Genomic DNA, 21,259 nt, shown 5'->3' with positions numbered 1-21,259 from the left:
GAGTCTCTACTTGGGCCTTTTGGAAACTGATGACCTAGCTATCTTTCTCTGGCCAATCAGGAATTCATCTGAGGGTTGCTACTAGAACATCATCTTGATAGTATGAATGGCCATTTAAACATTGCTTTATTCTGATTAACCCCCATGCTGAGTCCCCACAGAGAAAGCCTCTCAGCTTCTCCAGGGCCACCTGCCTGCATTCGAAGCTAGTGGCCAGTCCTGTTTTCTTTCCACAAAGAAAACAATGTTTCGTTATTTTCTTCTTTGTTTGAAGAGGGGCTTTCACAGGTGGAAGATGGTGGGTGCTTTCTCCTGTTTAGAGAAAGAACACCCCATTAATACAAACATAAAATTCTAAATTTGAACAGCTACTAAGTATAACATTCCTGTCTTAGTGTCAGTCTATACAAATTTAATTTGTAATATTTTATATCTAAAGTAATTTTTGAAATCTACAAGTGAAATGCAGTAAAATTTGTGTGCATGTGATGTTTCTAACTAGGACTTGGATTTTTCAGGTCGTCTTGTATACACTAATACTGTTCTGACTACACCTAAGGGTAATCAATATAAATACAGTACAGCAAACATTAAAATATTTCTTGAACCCTCTTGAAACAATATAATCATTCTGTTTGTAAATATCAAGAAGTATCAGAATATCATGAAACTGATCTTTTAAATCACAGAAAGTAAAATTTGTCAACAACAAACAAGCCATTTTTTCCCCAAAACTTCAATTTATTTACCTTAAAGATAACAGAACACGGGCTAGTGAAAGGGCCTGGGAGGTAAAGGCAACCTGAATTCAATAACTAAGACCTACGTAGTAGAAAGAGAAAACTATAATCCCAGCACTCGGGAATCAGAGGCAGGTGGATCTCTGTGAGTTCAAGGCCAGCCTGGGCTACAGAGTGAGTTCCAGGAAAGGCACCAAAGCTGCACAGAGAAACCCTGTCTCTAAAAAGCAAAAAAGGAAGAGAAAACTAACCTGCAAGTCTCTGGCTTCTACCATGGCATGCACCTGCCTCTATTGTTCAAGAGAGAGGTCCTTGTTGAGAGGGAGTTGGAGGGGAACAGAGGGATAGATATAATTGTATTTCATTGTATCTATGCACACAAATCTCAAAGAAAAAGTTCTTTAAAAGAAATAGTAAAACAATGCTTTAAGTGCTTTTAATGCCAACTCAGTTTACATAAGTAAACTCAGTTTACTCAGTAAAAAGCCTCTGAACATTTATTTTTGTTGTTGTTTTGGTTTTTAGAAACAGGGTCTCTCTACATAGCCCTGGCTGTCCTGGAACTCACTATGTAGACCAGGCTGGCCTCAAACTTAGATATCTGTCTGTTTCTGCCTCCCAAGTGCTTGGATTAAAGCTGTCTACCATACCCAGCTATCTCTGAACATTTTAAATGTGTTATAATTATATAAAATATATTATCAATAGTGACTGAGTATATTTAGCTTAATTCTACAGTACTTCTAGCTTTCCAAATGTATTTACTAAATTCTTTACCATTATAACAATTTGATGTTTTGGCTTTAAAATAGGAACACATCTGTTACAATGAAAGAAATAAGTCAATCATTAATTGCCAAGTTATGTAGTTTTTAAATGGACTAAAATGTTAATAACGCTTAGGTCTTAAGCAGAGAGGCTCAAAGCTGCTGTCCATGGTTGTTAAAAGGAACAATACAAGTGCATGGAGATATCTGGTAGTATTCAAAGGCCAAGGAAGACAGCAAGAACAAGTCATAGGAATGGGCAGGGCACTATTCATGGTGTACAGCCATTCTCCATCACTGTAAAAGGTGTGGGAAGGGCACTGGCGATGGTGTGTAGCTATTCTCCATCACAAAAAAATGGTGTGGGAGGCCTGAGATTAATATTTACTTGGTAATTAAAGTTTTGTAAGATCCTTTATGGGTTCATATTTTGGATTTTCAATTAGTGGGTTCTATGCATTTGGTTTTTTAAAATCAGAGACTGAGTAATTGTAAGCCCAGCAAAACAAATCTGCTTTATTACTTGTCTAAAAGGCATTCCTAGTTCTTACACAAAGCTAGAAAAACAAAATTGAAATAACAACTGAATGACCCTAATGGTGTCTGCAGCACCAATCTAATTAATCAAAGCTTGTTTTCTCAAATGCCATTAGAAGTATCCAAAACATTTCACTATGGTGATGGAGTACTTTTTTCTTCTTAAAGAAATAAAAAAGAGGACTGAGGGTATTGCTTAGTGGGAGAGCACATGCTAAGCCTTCATATGACCCCATGTTTAATCTCCAGCTCTCAAATAAGTAAATAAAGCATCATGGGGGATCTATTAGAGAATGGCCAATGGGAGCTCAAATACTAGCAACTGTTTTTGAAATTCATGAAATTCAGGCTTAGTATATTCTTTCTTAATTGATGGTGGGAAAATCTGTTGATATAACTTAGTTCAGTACAGCCATGTTTTCATCATTTCCTTTCTTTTGGGATGCTTAACTCAAGGATTTTTCAACTTTTTTCATTCCATTGCTTCTGTGAGTGTTCACATAGTTGTGACAAATAAGAAGTGGCACAAAAACAGAGCAGCAGTTAGCTTCTGTGAGAAGTTTCTGTGAAGCCTCTACCCATTCAGAGATAACTGTTGATCAGTCATCTGGTCCATGCTAGGTGACATTGCTAATATATGCCCTTCTAGTATTTTTAATTGGCATTGAAGCCTAACTTTCCAGACTCATTTCCTGCCATTTATCATTTTAAGCATTCCCTTGAATAAAATATCATCCATAATTTGTTCTTCTGGTAAAATACTACTTATCCTGTAAGACATATCAATTATCAACTGTTCTCCAGAGCATCCTCTCATACATGTGTCAAACATGAGTAAAATGAAATAACACTCAAGTGAGGAGTACTTCTCAGAACAGAATGAAAGGTATTTGTGATAATTAATTCCTTTATGGTTCCTAGCTAAATATTTGATCTAAAGCAATAATCACTCACCCAACAGAAAGCCAAAAGGTCACAAATTAATGTTCCAAATGCAAGTTTGCTAGTAAGCTGTCTAAAGCTCATGGCTAGAACTACAACAATGGGTAAAATCTCTAAGGGATACCTGATAGTGAAGAGAACCAATGAAAGAACTTAGTAATTTACTTTAAAGATATACAGATCCTTCTAGGTACCCAGGGTGAGGAAACAGCAGCAGATGTCATAGGCTCTAGTTTGAGGAATCATGGGTTGTTGGCAGCTCTTGATGCCTTGAACACAAATTAGATCAAACAAAAAGGTTATATGGGGACAGCAAGAAATTTTAAAACAGTACAGAAGACACAGATTTTTAATAAAGGGCTTGGGCACAACCTTGCTGGTAGAGGATTTGCCTGGAATGCTCAAGGCCTTGAATTTGATCCCCACCATCACAAAATAAACAATATCCTAACCAGGAAGAAAACAAAAGCAAATAAAAACAAAGAAAACTCAATAACCTCATGTTATCTAATTAAAAGGTTGGAAAGAGAACTGGGGATATAATCTTGGTGGTAAACCATGTGCTTCGCAGGAACAAGGCCCTGAGACTGGCCCTCAGCATCATGTAGGAAAGAAAAGGGGGAAATACTGAGAGAAAGAACAGCCAAGAAACAAGGACCTAAAACTCATGTAAGGTGGCAGAGCCACAGCAGCCAGTGGGCTGGACCTCAGCAGCAGCAGTGTCAGGAGATGAGTGGGGGGTGGAAGGAAGACTGTTGAAGCACAGGCCCCAGGCAGAGGTGAGAACAAACTCCCCAAAGACTCCATCCTGAGGGCAGGGCAGACCTGAGTGCATCAAGGGAAAAATAAAATTTCTAACATTAAAAGAAAATACATGAGCCACACCTCTGGAAGAAGCCCCCTGCTCCACCAGAGGCCACATCAGCACCCAGATGCCCAGAGGCTACACAGGCATCCAGAACCCCAAAGGACCTCCTGACTAGACCAGAGGCCACTCTGGCTGCCAGAGCTAGAGGCCCTAACTCGAGCAGAGACTCTCTACTCAACCACAGGTCACTCAGGCAAGAAGACCAGGAGGAGACAGAAACCAAGGAACAAAACACCCATCCAACAAAGACAAACTCAGAAATCAGCACCTAGACCCATAACCATGCCAAACCCAGATACCTAACTACTAGTATAAGAACACAACAGCTAGGGCAATATGTCACCACCAGAGCTTAACCATCTGTCTATAGCAAGCCCTGAATATTCCAACACACTTGGAGCACAAGAAAACAACCTTAAAACCAACTTTATAAAGATGATAGAGACCCTTAAAGAGAAAATGAACAAATCCTTTAGAGAAATACAGAAAACACACACACACACACACACCAAACAACAACAATTGGAAGCAGTGAATAAATCCCTTAAAGAAATTCAAGAAAAAATAAACAATTGAAGAAAATTAATAGAACTGTTCAAGACCTGAAAATGGAAATAGAAGCAATAAAGAAAACACAAACTGAGGGAATTGTGGAAATGGAAAATGTAGGTAAACAAACAGGAATAACAGATGCAAGTATCATCAACAGAATCAAGACATGAAAGAGAAAAAGAATCTCATGTGTTGAAGATGTGATTGAAGATATATATACATCGGTCAAAGAAAATGTTAAATCTAAAATATCCCTAATACATATCATCCATGAAATCTGGGATACCATGAAAAGACCAAGCCTAAGAATAATAGGAATAAAAGAAGAAGAATCACACCTCAAAGGCCTAGAAAAGACTTTTAACAAAATCATAGAAGAAAATTTTGCTACCCTAAAGAAGTACATGGCTATAAAGGTACAAGAAGCTTACAGAACACCAAACAGATTAGACCAGGAAAGAAAGTCCCCTCAATACATAATAATCAAAGCACTAAACACAAAGAACAAGGAAAGAATATTAAAAGCTGCAAAATAAAAAAGCCAAATAACATATAAAATCAGACCTATTAGAATTACACCCAACTTCACAATGGAGACTATAAAAACTAGAAGGACCTGGACAGATGTCCTGCAGACTATAAGGGAACACAGATGCCAGCCCAGATTACTATACCCAGCAAAACTGTCAATCACCATAGATAAAGAAAATAAGATATTCCATTATAAAATCAAATTTAAACAACATCTATCCACAAATTCAGCCCTATAGAAGGTACTAGAAGGAACACTCTAACCCAAGAGGTTAGCTACACCCACAAAAAACAGGCTCTCATCAGCAAAACCCTAAGAGGGGAAACACACACACACACACACACACACACACACACACACACACACACACATGCAAACGCTACCACCACCACCAACAACAACAAAAACATATTAACAGGAATTAACAATCATTTGTCATTGATGTTTTTCAATATCAATGGACTCAATTTCCCAATAAAAAAGACACAGACTAAGAGAATGAATGCAAAAACAGGATCCATCATTCTGCTGCATATAAGAAAAACACCTCAACATCAAAGATAGATGTTACCTTAGAATAAAGGGTTGGAAAAAGTTTTTCTAAGCAAATGGACATAAGAAACAAACTGTTGTAGTCATTCTAATATCTAAGAAAACAGACTTCCAACCAAAGTTAATCAAAAGAGTCAGGTCACTTTATACTCATCAAAGGAAAAATCCACCAAGATGATTTCTCAGTTCTTAACATCTCTGCTCCAAACACACAGCATGCACATTTATAAAGGAAACACTACTAAAGCTTAAATCATACACCAACCCTCACAGATTGAAGAGAGAGACTTCAATACCCTATGCTCACCAATGGACAAGTCATGCAGACTACATAGAGAAATAATGGAGCTAACAGACACTATGAACCAAATGGACCTAATAGAGATCTACAGAACATTTACCCAAACACAAAAGAATATATTTTCTTCTCAGCATCTCATGGAACAGTTTCGAAAACTGACCACATACTCAGTCACAGAGCAAGTCTCAACAAAGAGAAGAAAACTGAAATAACCCCCTGCATCCCATCAGACCACCATGGATTAAAGCTGGATATCAACAACAAGAGAGACAACAGAAAGCCTACAAACTCATGGAAATTGAACAACTCTCTGCTGAATGACTACTGTGTCAAGGCAGAAATAAATAAATTAATTAAAGACTTGCTAGAATTCAATGAAAATGAATGCACAACATATCCAAACTTAAGGGACACAATGAAAGCAGTGATAAGAGAAAAGTTCATAGCACTAAGTGCCCTCATATATAAACTGCAGAGATCTCATACTAGCAACTTAACAGCACACCTGAATACTCTAGAACAAAAAGAAGCAAACATAACCAAGAGGAGTAGATGGCAGGAAATGTACTGAGTGCTAATATCAATAAAATAGAATCAAAGAAAATAATATAAAGAATTAATGAAGCAAAGAGATGGTTCCTTGAAAAAAATCAACAAAATAGACAAACCCTTATCCAAACTAAAAGATGGAGAGAGAATATCCAAATTAACAAAGCAGAAATGAAAAGGGAGACATAACAACAGACATTGAGGAAATCCAAGGAATTATTAGGTGTACTTCAAAGGTGTACTTCACAAAACTGGAATATCTAAAAGAATGGACAATTTTCTTGATAGATTGTAGCCAGAAGTTTACCTGTGTCCTGCCCAGTCCACAGCTTCTCAGAGCTGCTCAGACCCAAGTAAACACACAGAGGATTATATTAATTAAAACTGCTTGGCTATTAGCTCAGGCTTACTACTGACTAGCTCTTACACTTAAACTCAGCCCATTTCTGTTAATCTATATGTCGCCACATTTTTCATGGCTTTACCTGTGTGCCATTACATGATGCTCCCTGGATGGCAGCCTGGCATCTCCTCACTCAGCCTTCCTCTTCTGAGAATTCTCCTTGTCTGCTTATCTCACCTATACTTCCTGCCTGGCTACTGGCCAATCAGTGTTTTATTAAACTAGTGTACAAAAGCATTATCCCACAGCATTTTCCCCTTTTCTGTCTAAACAAAAGGAATTTTGGAAGTTGCTTACAATGCATTTCCTATTTAGTTAGGTAATATTATATCCTTCTGGGGTTTTTGATGTAGTTGAAGACTAGATAGTTATAATTTTCCCTGGTTATAATAAGAGATAAGTTAGATATGAAACCTTGAACTCATAAATATAGGATAAATAAAAATATTTTCTTTGAATTTGCCAAATGTAAGTGGACTGGATATTGTAGCTGTGATTCTTGCTTGATAACTGTTCTATTATATGTAATTTTACTATGTTAAAGTTAAAACTTTCCTTTTTGAAAAAAGAAAAGGTGAAGTGCTGTGGATGTCTTTCTGTATGCTGTGCATATGTGTTGCTCTGATTGGTTGATAAATAAAGCCATTTGGCCTATGGTAAAGTAGCTTAGAGGCAGGCAAGAAATCTAAACAGAGAGGAAGAGAAAGGAGAGGCAAGGAAATGCTGCCAGCCATTGCCAAGAGAAGGAAGATGTAAAAATGCCAGTAAGCTACAAGGCACATAGCAAAGTATAGATTTAGAGAAATGGGTTAATTTAAGATATAAGAGATAGCTAGCAAGAAGCCTGTCATGGCCATAGTTGAGAAATAATATAAGCCAAGCGGCCACAAGACACAGGTTGGGGATATTCCACAGGACCAGAGAAAACATCCAGCTACAATAGACACCACTTACCAAAGTTAAATCAAGATCAGATTTAACAATTTAACAAATAGACCTATAACCCCTAAGGAAATAGAAGCAGTCATTAAAAGTCTCCCCACAAAAAAAAAGCCCAGGACCAGACAGTTTTAGCACAGAATTCTACCAGACTTTCAAAGTAAAGTTAATACCAATACTCCTCAAAGTATTCCACAAAACAGAAACAGAAGGAACATTGCCCAATTCATTTTATGAGGCCACATTCACCCTGATACCCAAACTATACAAAGATGCAACAAAGAAACAGAATGATAGACCAATTTCCCTCATGAACATTGATGCAAAAATACTCAATAAAATACTCATAAAACAAATCCAAGAACACATCAAAAAGATCATTTACCATGACCAAGTAGGCTTGATCCCAGAGATGCAGGGCTGGTTCAACATATGAGAATCTGTTGATGTAATCCACCATATAAACAATTTGAAAGAAAAAAAACACATGATCATCTCATTAGATGCTGAATAAGCTTTTCACAAAATCCAACACTCCTTCATGATAAAAGTCTTGGGGAGATCAGGGATACAAGGAATTACCTAAACATAATAAAGGCAATCTACAGCAAGCTTATAATCAACATCAAATTAAATGGAGAGAAACTCAAAGCAACTCCACTAAAAATCAGGGACAAGGCTGTCTATTCTCTCCATATCTATTCAATATAGTATCTGAAGTTCTAGCTACAGCAATAAGACAACTAAAGGAGATCAAGGGGATACATATTGGAAAGGAAGAAGTCAAAGTATCAGTATATGCAGATGACATGATAGTATATATAAACAACCCCAAAATTTCTACCAGGGAACTCCTACAGCTGATAAACACCTTCAGCAAAGTGGATGGATACAAGATTAACTCAAAAAAATCAGTAGTCCTACTATATACAAACAACAAATGAGCTGAGAAAGAAATCAGGAAAGCAACATCCTTCACAATAGCTACAAATAATATAAAATATCTTGTAGTAACTCTAACCAAGCAAATGAAAGGTGTACATTACAATAACTTCAAGCCTTTTTAAGAAAAGAAATTGAAGAAGGTATCAGAGGTGAAATGATCTCCTATGCTATGGATCGGTAGGATTCGCATAATAAAAATGGACATCTTACCAAAAACAACCTAAAAACTCAATGCAATCCTCATCAAAATTCCAACACAATTATTGCATTTATCTAATTATACTTTATCAATAAAAAATCGGCAGTCAGATATTGGAGTAAGAATCTGAATGACCAGAGAAGCGGCAGAGCAGCCACTACTGACCTCCTGTCTCTTCTGTTCCTCCATCCAAAAGTGCTGAGATCCTCTCTGAGCCCCACCTTAGTACTTCCTGTCTCTCATCTGTCTTCAGTCCTCCAAGCCTGTATGGCTAATTTTGGTCAGCTAGTGGCTAGCTCTGCCCTCTGATTCAAAGCAAGCTTTATTATCAGAATGCAATCAAAATATCAGACAATACTTCCCCCCTTTTGTCTAAATAAAAAGGGAAGGTTTTAACTCTAAAATTATAAAACTATCTACAATAAGAAAAATTATCAGGTAAGAATTACATTCACAATGTCAAGTCCATTTGCATTTGGCAAATTCAGAGAAAATACTGCATTATCTATCCTCTCTTGGAGAGTCGAAAGTTTTATACCTAATTTACTTTCTATCCTAACTTGTATTACCAACCCAAAACTATCCTGTTATGTCTCTCAACTTTATATACTTTACACCTCTTTTGTGAGTTTCTTTTCTGAATTTGGTAACAAGGAAAACTGTAACTGTAACTATCTAGTATTCAACTCCATCAGAGACCCAAGAAGGATATAATATTACCTGAGTAAACAGGAAGTGCAGAGCAAACAACTTCCAAAACTATAGAAATGACAAAAACAGCTGGCTGCCTGACAGTCACTCAAGGTTCTTCTATAATGTTAGGGCATCCATTTTCGGCCTAGAGGCCTAGACTATCTAACAGACTTTTCTGTGAAGCAGGATTTTTGAAGGGTTGTCCTACCTTGTCTTGGCAAAGTTTAGCAGTCACTTTCTTTTGTGTTCTGCTTGTCCAATTTGGACAGCATAAAGTCAGCAGTTGAGGCAAGGGCAGTTTCTTGCCCAGTGGCTAACTTTTGTCACAAGGAAAGCAAACTCCATATGGAATTTCTTTGATGCCCATCATCTTCTCTGAAGTAGATCGGTGCTTCCAGGAGCAGACATGTCTCATTGTCATAAAAAAAAACCTTATGTTATTAAAACATCTTAAATGCCATATTTTGTATATCTCTGAAGTATTTGAAGACTACCTGTCTACCTAAAATATATCTGTTTGACCTCGATAACATACCTAACATGATTACAAGTTTGATTGTAATAGGTGACTAACTACCAACCTATATTTCTTTATTATCCTAGACAATTTGTAGTAATAACTTTCAAGGACGAGAAATTTACATTACCTTGTTAAATGAGCTGCATAGGTAAAATACCTTAAACAAGAGTAGAAATGTATGTACAGTATGTTCTAACAAAAATAACCTTAAATCTGTATCAATATACAAAAATATCTGAAACAAGAGTAGAAACATACACAACATACAATTCTTTAAGGACCTTGAAATAACAATACTCAATTTCATATGGAAAAATGAAAAATCCAGAATAGCTAAAACAATCCTGTACAATAAAAGAATTTCCAAAGGTATCACTATCCCCAATTTCAAGCTGTACTATAGAGCTACAGTAATAAAAATTGCAAAGTATTAGCATAAAAACAGACACATTGATCAGTGGAATTGAAGACCCAGACATAAATCCACACACCTATAGACACCTGATTTTTGACAAGAAGCAAAAAATATACAATGGAAAAAAGAAAGCATCTTCAATAATGGTGCTGGACTAACTGGACACTAGCATGTAGAAGAATGCAAATAGATCCATATCTATCATCCTGCATAAAACTCAAGTCCAAGTGGATCAAAGACCTCACCATAAAACCAAATACACTGAACTTGATAGAAGAGAAAGTAAAGAATAGTCTTGAATGCATTGGCAATGCAGACAATTACCTGAACAGAACACCAAGAGAGCAGGCACAAAGCTGGACAATTAATAAATGGGACCTCATGAAATTGAGGTTTCTGTAAGATAAGGATACTGTCAACAGGACAAAATGGCAGCTTATGAAATGAGAAAAAAAAATATATTACCAACCCCATATCTGACCAAGGGCTAATATCCAAAATATAAAAACAAACAAAAAAACTCAAGAAACTAGACATCAACAAGCCAAACAAGCCAATTTAAAAATGGGGTACAGATCTAAGTAGAGAAATTTCAACAGAGGAATCTCAAATGGCCAAGAAGCACTTAAAGAAACAGTCAACATCCTTAGTCATCAGGGAAATGCAAATCAAAATGACTCTGAGATTCCATCTTACACCTGTCAGAATGGCTAAGTTCACAAACACAAGTGACAGCTCATGTTGGCAAAGATGTGGAACAAAGGGAACACTCCTCCATTGCTGGTGGGAGTGCAAACTTATACAGCCACTTTGGAAATCAATATGGTTTCTCAGAAAACTGGGAATTGATCTGCCTCAAGACCCAGCTATTCCACTCCTGGGCATATACCCAAAGGACACTACATCCTACCACAAGGACACTTGTTCAACTATGTTCATAGAAGCTTTATGTGTAATAGCTAGAAACTGGGAAACAACCTAGATGTCCCTCAACCAAAGAATGGATAAAGAAAATGTGATACATTTACACAATGGATATTACTCCACTTTTAAAAAAAATCATGAAATTTGCAGGCAAATGGATGCAACTAGAAAAAAAATCATCCCAAGTGAGGTGACCCAGACCCAAAAAGGTGAGCATGGTATGTATTCACTTGTAAGTGGCTACTGGCTGTAAACATAAAGGATAATCATGCTACAATCCACAGACCCACAGAGGGTAAATAACAAAGAAGGCTGAAGGGAGGATGCATGGATCTCCCTGGGAAGGGGAGACTGAAAAGATTTCATGGTTAGATTTGGGGAAGATGGGGATGGAAACAGGATGGGTTAGGCAGGGGAGTGGAGGGAGAGTGTACTGAGAAAAACAACTAGAATTGGGGGGAATTTTGGAGGTGAGGTAGAAACATAGTCCAATGGAAACTCCCAGGAATCTATGAGGGTGCCCTTGAGAAGCCTCCTAGTAAAGGGAAAATGGAACCTGAACCAGTCATCTCTGTAACCAGTGGACAGATTGGGACACCAACCCAGCCCTAAAACCTTTGACCTACAATTAGTCGTGCCTGCAAGATGTTCTGGGGTAAAGGTGGTACACAATTTGTGGGAGCGGCCAACTAATGACTGGTCCAAATTGAGACCCATGCCACAAGAGGGATTCCATGCCAGAGACTGCCTGGAGAGCCAGGAACCAGAGTTTAGATAGCCCAGAGACCTAGGATAGAACCAAACACAACTGCAGAGGGGGAGGCTTGGAGGAGGGAGAAAAGTCAATGAAATGATTCCTAATGATGCTCTGCTATCCTTATAGACCAGAGCCTAGTATCATCATCATCATCATCATCATCATCATCATCATCATCACCATCATCATCACCATCATCATCATCATCATCATCACCATCATCATCATCACCATCATCATCATCATCATCATCATCATCATCATCATCATCATCATCAGAGAGGCTTCATCCAGCAACTGCTGGAAGCATATGGAGAGACCCACAGGCAGACATTAGGCAGAGCTTGGGGAACCCTGCAGACGAGGGTGAGGGAGAGTTGTAGAAGCCAGAGCAACACCACAAGAAAATGGCTCACAGAATCAACTAACCTGGGCTCATAGGGACTCACAGAGACTCAACTGACAATCAGGGAGCCTAAATGGGTCTGACCTAGACACTCTGCATATATGCTATGGTTGTGTAGCTTGGTGTTCCTGTGGGACTCCAAATAGTGGAGGCAGGGGATGTGTCTGACTCTTTTGCCTGCTTTTGGGACCTTTCCCCACTCCTGGGTTGCCTAGTCAAGCCTTAATATGAGGGGATGTGCCTAGTTTTATAACTTGACATGCCATGTTTGGTTGATATCCCTGGAAGGTCTGCCCTTTTCTGAAGGGAAAGGAGAAGTGGATCTGAGGGAGAGGGGATGTGGTGGAAGAGGGACTGGGAGAGGAGGAGGGAGGGGAAACCGTGGTCAGGATGCAACGTATGAGATAAGAAAAATTTTAAAAATTTCATTTCATATCTTGGAAAAGAAGAGGATAGATGACAGCAACCAAAAGAGAATGGTACTGGCATAAACATGAACATGAAGACCAGTGAACAAGAACAGTGTATCTCAGCAACACAACATCACATCATACATGGCCAGACAATTTTCAACAGGGTTGCCAAGACCAGTCAAGGGGTAACAATAGTCTTTTCAACAAATGGAGGTTAGGACAACTGCGAAAGAGTAAAACTGATACCCTACAAATAAATCTGTTCACACATCAGCCACCCAGTTCTGGTTGCAACATGTGGTGTCCTGCGACCCAGATCCCCAGGTATTAGCCCCACAGAGCCAAACCCTCCTGCCAGCCATCCCACCCACCAGGACCTCATGGCATCATGCAACCTGACCCCAGTTAGGAATGAAGACTGGACAGCTGACTGAGATAATAAAAAGAACTCAAGACATGAAGATAGAATTTCATAAAGAGAGCATCTCTGAAGAAAACCCAAGCTGAAATAAAACCCAAATTAAAATCTTGGAAAACAACAAAATTATCAGAGGAAAGCCTTACCAGTAGATTGGATCAAGTAGAATATGGAATATCAGCTGTTAAAGACAAGGTAGCAGAGACAGATCATCCAGTCATTCAAAGAAGGATAAAAATCTAAAAAAAGCCCCAGAAAATTCAAAATCAGGGCTGAAATTAATAAAATAAAATGAAAGAACAACAACAACAACAAATCCGTGATTGGAACAGCTGATTCTTGGAAAAGATTAACAAATTTGGCAAACCTTTAGCCAACTTAATCAAAAGAATCAAATTCATAAAACCAGAGATTGGAAGACAAATACCACAATAGATATTGAGAAAATTCATAAAGACAAACTTCAAAATGTGTATTTTACTAAACTGAAAGATATAAAAGAAATGGATACATTTCTAGATATATATGCTCTGCAAAGATTAAATCAAGATGCAGCCATTTAAATAGACATATAACAACCAATGACATAGAAGCAGTAATTAAAAGTATCAAGTGAGCCGGGCGGTGGTGGCACACGCCTTTAATCCCAGCACCCAGGAGACAGAGGCAGGCGGATCTCTGTGAGTTCAAGGCCCGCCTGGGCTACAAAGTGAGTTCCAGGAAAGGCGAAAAGCTACACAGAGAAACCCTGTCTTGGAAAAAAAAAAAAAAAAAAGGCATCAAGTGAAAAAACCTAGAGCCACCTGGATAAAAGGGAGGATTCTACCAGATTTTCAAACTAACAACACACAAATTATTCCATAAAATATAAAAAAATAATTTATATAAATCACAAAACAAGGACTTTAAAACAGCAATTATGAGTATGTTCCCAGACCTTAAAGAGAATATGAAGAAATGCCTGAATAAAGACTATAAATAGGCAAAGTTAAAAGAAATAGTAAAAACTATTGAAAATATGAAAACAGAATTTAACGAAGAAATAGAATTGCTAAAGAAAGGCCAAACTGAAATAAAATATGAAATCCTCAGGAAGTAAGACAAAAGCTCAGAGGAAAGCTTCACCAACAGATTAAAATGGAAGAGAGAAGTTCAGGTCGTGATAACAGGGTAGAAAGAATGCATAGGTCAGTCAAAGAAAATGTTAAATCTAAACAACAGCAACAAAACATCCAGATACAAGACATCGAGGAAATCTGGTACACTGTGAAAGGGCCAAGTCTATAAATAATAGATATAGAAGGAAAGAGGAGAAACTTAGGTCAAAGGCACAGAAAATATTTTAACAAAATCACAGAAGAAAATTTCCCAAATCCAAACAAAGATATCCCTGTCAAGGTGCAAGAGACATACAGGGCACCAAACAGACAGGACGTAAAAAAGAAACTCCCCATGACAGACGATAACCCAAACACTAAATGTCCAGAATAAGGGAAAGACGTTAAAAGATGCAAGGTGAAAAGACCAAGTCACAGAAAGATGAGCCTCTTTAAATAGCACCTGACTTCTCAATGGAAACTCGGAAAGGCAGTGAGGCTTGGACAGACATTTCACAAGTTCTGAGAAACCTCATGCCAGTTCAGATGGCTACATTCAGCAAAACTTCCAATCACACCTGAAGGAGAAAGAGAAACATTTCATGACAAAAACAGATTTGAGCAATTTCTGTCCACCAATCCAGCTCTACAGAGAATATTAGAAGGAATAATTCAGTCCAAAGAGAAGATTAACTACACCCAAAAGAACACAAAGACTAAACAATCCCAGAATAGTTAACCAAAAGAGGTCTCAAACAAAACAACAGAACAGGAATTAATAAACACTGCTGAATAATGACTCTCAATGTTAATGGTCTCAACTTTCTACTTAAAAACAAACAACACAGACTAGCAGACTGGATTAGAAACAGAATCCATCTTTCTGCTGCTTCTAAGAAACACACCTAACCATCAAGGACAGAAACCATCCTAAGGTAAAAGGATGGAAAAGGGTATTCCAAGCAGACAAAATCAAGAAGCAAGCCACATAGCAATTTAATATCTGGCAAAAATAGATTTCAAACAAAACTAATCAGAAGATACAGGAAAATTTTACCAAGAGAATATTACAATTATAAACATTTATTCACAAAAACTTCCACTTCCATAAAACAAACACTACTATACCTAAAATCACACATTGATGCTAACACAATAAGAGTGCATGACTTCAATACCCCAGTCTCACCAACAGACAGATCATCCAGACAAAATTAAATAGAGAAACTGGAATTAAATAATATCATACATCAAATGGATCTGTAAGACATTTACAGAACATTACACCCAAACACTAATGAACGCACTTTCTTCTCAGCAGCTCATGGAACTTTCTCCAAAACTGACCACATACTAGGATACAAAGTAAGACTCAATACAGGGAAATTGAAAAAATGTCCTGCATCCTACCTGACAACAACCTAACATGACTACAAGTTTAATTGCAATAGGTGACTAACTACTAACCTGCATTTCTTTATTATCCTAAATAGTTTATAATAATAACTTTCAAGAACGAACAATATGCATTACATTGCTAAATGAGATGTATAGGTACAATACCTTGAACAAGATTAGAAATGTATTTACAGTATGTTCTAAAAAATAATCTCAACTTTGTATCAATATATAAAGATCCATATCAATGTAAAATATTTAAAACTATTAGTTGCTTTTTTGGGTTTAAAAGTAGATTCAATAATCTACCCTTAGTCTATCATATCTAGAAACCCCTTTTTTCTTTTCAAAACAAGAACCTTGAATCTAACCTTCTTTCTTCAGCTTTTTTCCTGACCATTACCAATAACAACTTGTAACCAACCACCCTAAACAATAACAAATATCCATAACCCATTTAAAGACCAAAAACCACCCACCCCACCTCTTAGGAATGTGGACATCACAGTCTTTAATGAAGGCAATTTGGGTCCCAGCCCCAAAGAGCTTTCTCCCAGAGTCCAGGAAGACTCTACACACTAGTAAGGGAAACTCTACTTATCTGAGGGTATAAGAATAAATCTATTCACACTGTGTTCTTTTAGTCCATCTCTTTATTGTTCTAAGTAAACTTCTCTAAATCTACATCTTCTATTCAGCTCTCACTCTTAGCTCCTCTCTTGACTAACTATCCATACATTTCTAACAGGAGACTCCTTGCAATCCTTTGGAAAGTTTCAAAACCCTCAAGGTCATAGCACATTCCTAGAATAGACATAAGGAGCAGAGTCATTACCATGGTTACACAAGGTTCTAAGATCTCAGAGGGAGGGGATGCAATGCCCAGTGCAACAAACTCTAAGACACAGGTTTTTATCAACAGACTTGGCAAGCAAAGAATTGGTAGGCTTTTCTTGGTGTTTTGTGTTAGTAACTTTGGTAAGACACCAGCAACTCTGATCTTGTGCATAGCTGTGAAATTTTAAACTTATGATCTATTTGCAAAGGCATTTAGTCTGGTTTGAACTTGCTTTTAAGTAAAAATGAGCTAAATGTGTGCAGCTTGTGTTAGACTGAGGAGACATTATAATTGTCTGTGTTAGCCTGAGCAAAAGGAATAAAGCAGTCTTTAAGTGTCTACAGTCTTGTGGGACCATGGATCTGGCTATGAAACATATCCTAGTATATTTTCTACATATCAAAATTATACAGCTGAATGAAAAGTCATCTTCCTGACCACCCATAGATATATGTGCCCATAAGACTGAGATATAATCATGAGATTATATATACACATTTTATAAAAATGCATGGTAATGGGGAGATATCATATTGTAATTGCACAAGAAATCTACAACAAGAAACAGCCAATTCATTCAAAAGGCAATAATTCCAAAATGCCCTGCATTCTGGTTTAACCCTCCATCAGAATCCTTGATTCTGGTGGATTGACCTTTTGAACACTAGTTGTCATCTGCTGTATACTTCCATGGCCTTTTGCTACCAGCAACTCTCAATAGTTCTTAAAATTACTTCCTGTTGTCTGGGGGCAATGGCATCTTTAGGGGAGCCTGCAAAGAAAAATTGGGGGTGTCAAGTCCTGGGAGAGGTAGCTGTATCATTTGTTGTCCAGTCTCTGCATAATGGGAAAATGCATGGCTTGTCTCAAGTCCTGGCTAGAGTGGTCTGTGAGGCTGAATCATCTCAGCTAGCCTCCTGGAAATTGTCCTGAGCAGTTTGTAGTCCAAAGCTGATCTTTGGGTGGTGTTTGTCAGCTTAGTGGCATTATCATAGTGCAGGTGGAATCATCACTCTGGGACCCCATCATCTTTTTGGAGACTTCAAAGGTTGCTATTCTTTAAGGTTGCTTTCCTCCACGATGACAGGTAATGACTGAACCGAATTTGGCATGGGGCATTTCATGATGCCAAAGGGTGACCTTGTCTGTCCCCTGTTGATCTACATTCATTATTCCAATGCCTGCCCTTGCCACACCTTCTGCATAATTCAGAAAAGAGGAGTTTTCTGTTGAGATTATTCTTAGAAAAAAAAAAGCATTGTTTCTACAAATGCTGCTTATAATCCCTTTTTAGGTGACCTCATTTACCACAATTGAGAAATTGACATTTCAATTTTTCTTCAGACTTCTGGAAATCACCTCTCCTATCCAAGCATCATCATGGTTATGAGATTCAATACTGATTTTATCTCAGATCCATCCTTCTAAGGATGCTGATCTTATCTTTAACAGACTAATTATCCTTTTGCATTGTGTATTAGCATTTTTAAAAGCCAGAGATTCAATTATTATTTGTCTAGCTTCTGAATTTGTTATCATTCTATTTACTGCAAAAGTCAATCTTTGTAAAAAAAAAAAAATCAGCAATGGTTTCTTTTGGGCCCTGTATAACTTTGGTAAATGAATCAATTTTCTTTTCTACTTCTTCAGTTCTGTCCCAAACATTCAAGGATGCTGCACGACATACAGCCAGGGTGTAGTCATCATATAGAGATTGTCTTTCTATATTAACATAATCTCCCTCTCCAAAAAGTTGGTCTTGGGAGCTTTCCACACCTCTAACCCTGCTTCATTGTTCAATGGGCTTAGCCTCATCTTTGCACCATGTCCTCCACTGTAATTGAGGATCAGGCTCCAAGACAGCTGGAATCAAATCTCTCCAGTCTTAAGGGATAATTCTATTACAAGTTGACCATATTTTAACATCTGCTTCACAAAAGGTGAATGCATGCCATATGAGACTATCACTTCCTTGAATCTCCTCAAATCTAACATTTGCACAGGAGTCTATTCAGCTCTTACACAGCCTTGGGGATATCTATCATTTGACAGTTCTTGTAAGGATACTGAATAAATTAAGGTTGGTTGTTTGAAAACCTTAGGCTGTTCCACTCTAACCTTATAATGCAATGCTGACATTGGTTCTCCTTTAAATTCCTCTCTGAGTCTGAATATCTCTATAATCTGTTTTAATAAGTTTTTCTAAAGCTTTTATCTTGACACTCATATTAACCAAACTTTTTAATGATAAAACAAAAATGATCAAACAGATAATATTTATAATTGACATTATGTAAATCCCATCTAAATTATCTTCTCTTTTAATTGCTTCATTTTCAAACTGTCCAGTGCATTATCACATAGAAATGTAACTCCCTCCATTGTAATAGTGTTTCCCATTTTTTAATGCGGGGGGGGGGGGGGAACTCTTTTAACTAATTCCTTCCTTTAAGAGTTCCCAATTGTCTCACCAAATCTGCCAATGATGATGATGAAGATGTGAGGCTGATTGCTTCTTTGTAGAACAGTGGAAGACCAAGCGGTTTTCAGGGCAGCTACCTAGGTGGTAGCAGCCTGAGGAGGGCATCTAGGAAAAGCCCACAACTCACCAGGAGAAAAAAAGCTAAACAACCAGCTATTTACATGGGGGAATGTGCATGGGGGCCCAAACGCCTATGGAGTTTGTTGCAAATAGGCTGCAACAGAAAAATCCCAAAGGAAAGGAAAACCTAGCTGGTGGGGTAGTGACTCTGACTGCATGCAGCTCTGGCCTGTGAGGGTGGCTGCAAAGCAACAAGCAAATGGATTTTTCATGAATTTGTGCCCTAAAAGTTGCATGCCAGATGTAACACACAAATCTAATTGGTATGCTACAATTGGTTATTTTTTAAAAATCAACAAGATTGAAAAACTTTTTGAAATTAACCGAAAGAATATTCAAATTGATAAAATTAGAGCTGAAAAGAAAGACATCACAACAGATGTCAAGGAATTTCAGAGAATCCAAAAGATATAGTTTAAAAATCTATATTCCAGCAATTGAAAACCTTAAGAAAGGGATGAATTTCTCAATATATGTGACCTACTAAATTTAAATCAAGATCAAATAATCAATTTAAACAGATCAAAAACCACAAGTGAAAAAATCAGTAATTAAAAGTCTTGAAAAGGCTCAGGCCCAGATGGATTCCACACAGAATTCTTTGAGAGCTTACAAGGAGAATTAACACCAATACTTTTCTTTTAATTCTATAAAATAGAAACTGAAGGAACATTTTGTAATACTTTTCTTTGAAGCCACTTCTGATACCAAAACCACACGAAGACCAAACAAAAATAGAAAATTATAGACCAATTTATTTTACAAACATAAAAGCAAAAATTCTCAATAAAATACTTGCAAACCATATTCAAGAACACGTAACAAAGATTATCCAACACAATCAAATTGACTTTGGCTTAAAGATATAATAGTTCAACATACGTAAATCAATCTACCACATAGACAGACAAGATCTTACTACAATGCCCAAACTATTCTTTAAAGTCCATAGGCTCATGTAATACTCCTGCCTCAGTTTCTCAGCCTCAGCCTTCCCAGTAGTTACAACTATAGGTACATGCCACCTAGTTTGCCACAGGTTAATATTCAGCAAATGAAAAAATTTGGTCTGTCAAAAAAACTCTGAAGAGTTGCAGAGAACTGGTATTGGATGTAGTCATGGCTGCCCAACATATGAATGTACTTAATACTATGGAACTATACATTTAAAAATAATTAAAGACCAGGATTGGTGGTATATGTTTGGAATCCAGGATCTGATAGGTTAAGGCAGGAGGATCTTGGGTTTGAAGCTAGCCTAAGACACAGGGTAGGACCCTGTCTCAAATTTTTAAAAAAATTATTGAACAGGGCATAGTGCTGTAGGATAATGCCCTTGTACACTGGTTTAATAAAATGCTGATTGGCCAGTAGCCAGGCAGGAAGTATAGGTGGAGCAAGCAGACGGAAAGAATTCTGGGAAGAGGAAGGCTGAGTCAGAAGTCACCAGCCAGACAATGAGGAAGTAAGATGACAAGGCAGAACTGAGAAAAGGTACCAAGCCATGTAGTTAAACATAGATAAGAATTATGGGTTAATTTAAGTGTGAGAGCTAGTCAGTAATAAGCCTGAGCTAATGGCCAAGCAGTTATAATTAATATAAGCTTCTGAGGGATTATTTTATAAGTGGGTTGTGGGACTGCGGAGGCTGGGCAGGACCTGAGAAACATTCGACTACACCATAGTGGTATATGGAAACAGAAACAGAAGAATGAAAATTCAAGGCCATCCTCAGCTATGTAATAACTTTGAAGCCAACTTAGGCCACACAAGACCCTGTCTCAAACAACAACAAAAATGCAGGTTTAAGAAGAATTTTATGTACAGTTTATCACAATGAAATGAAAATCCTTTTAAAATGTAAATGAAAGCCGGGGTGGGTATGGGGGTGGGGGTGCATGCCTTTAATCCCAGCCCTCAGGAGGCAGAGCGGGGGGGGGGGGGGGGGGTCT

The 21,259-nt window shown here is 37.6% G+C and overlaps 2 protein-coding genes across 3 annotated transcripts in view; both read right to left on the bottom strand.

Moving 5' to 3' along the window:
• Zfand4 (zinc finger AN1-type containing 4) overlaps positions 1 to 21,259 on the bottom strand; it is an 80,965-nt gene that overhangs the window by 1,780 nt on the left and 57,926 nt on the right. For both annotated transcript variants that reach the window (XM_076567678.1, XM_042273910.2), the window contains exon 9: positions 195 to 312. In XM_076567678.1, coding sequence (XP_076423793.1) covers positions 195 to 312 — 118 coding nt within the window. The remainder of the gene's footprint in view (positions 1 to 194; positions 313 to 21,259) is intronic.
• The window catches only part of Marchf8 (membrane associated ring-CH-type finger 8), a 114,452-nt gene that overhangs the window by 91,638 nt on the left and 1,555 nt on the right, over positions 1 to 21,259 (bottom strand). The window lies entirely within an intron of this gene.

This window comes from Peromyscus maniculatus, chromosome 3 (assembly GCF_049852395.1).
Source record: "Peromyscus maniculatus bairdii isolate BWxNUB_F1_BW_parent chromosome 3, HU_Pman_BW_mat_3.1, whole genome shotgun sequence".
Taxonomy (NCBI): Eukaryota; Metazoa; Chordata; class Mammalia; order Rodentia; family Cricetidae; genus Peromyscus; species Peromyscus maniculatus.
The sequence above is the reverse complement of the archived record's forward strand: the minus strand, read 5'-3'. Positions and strand labels throughout refer to the sequence as shown.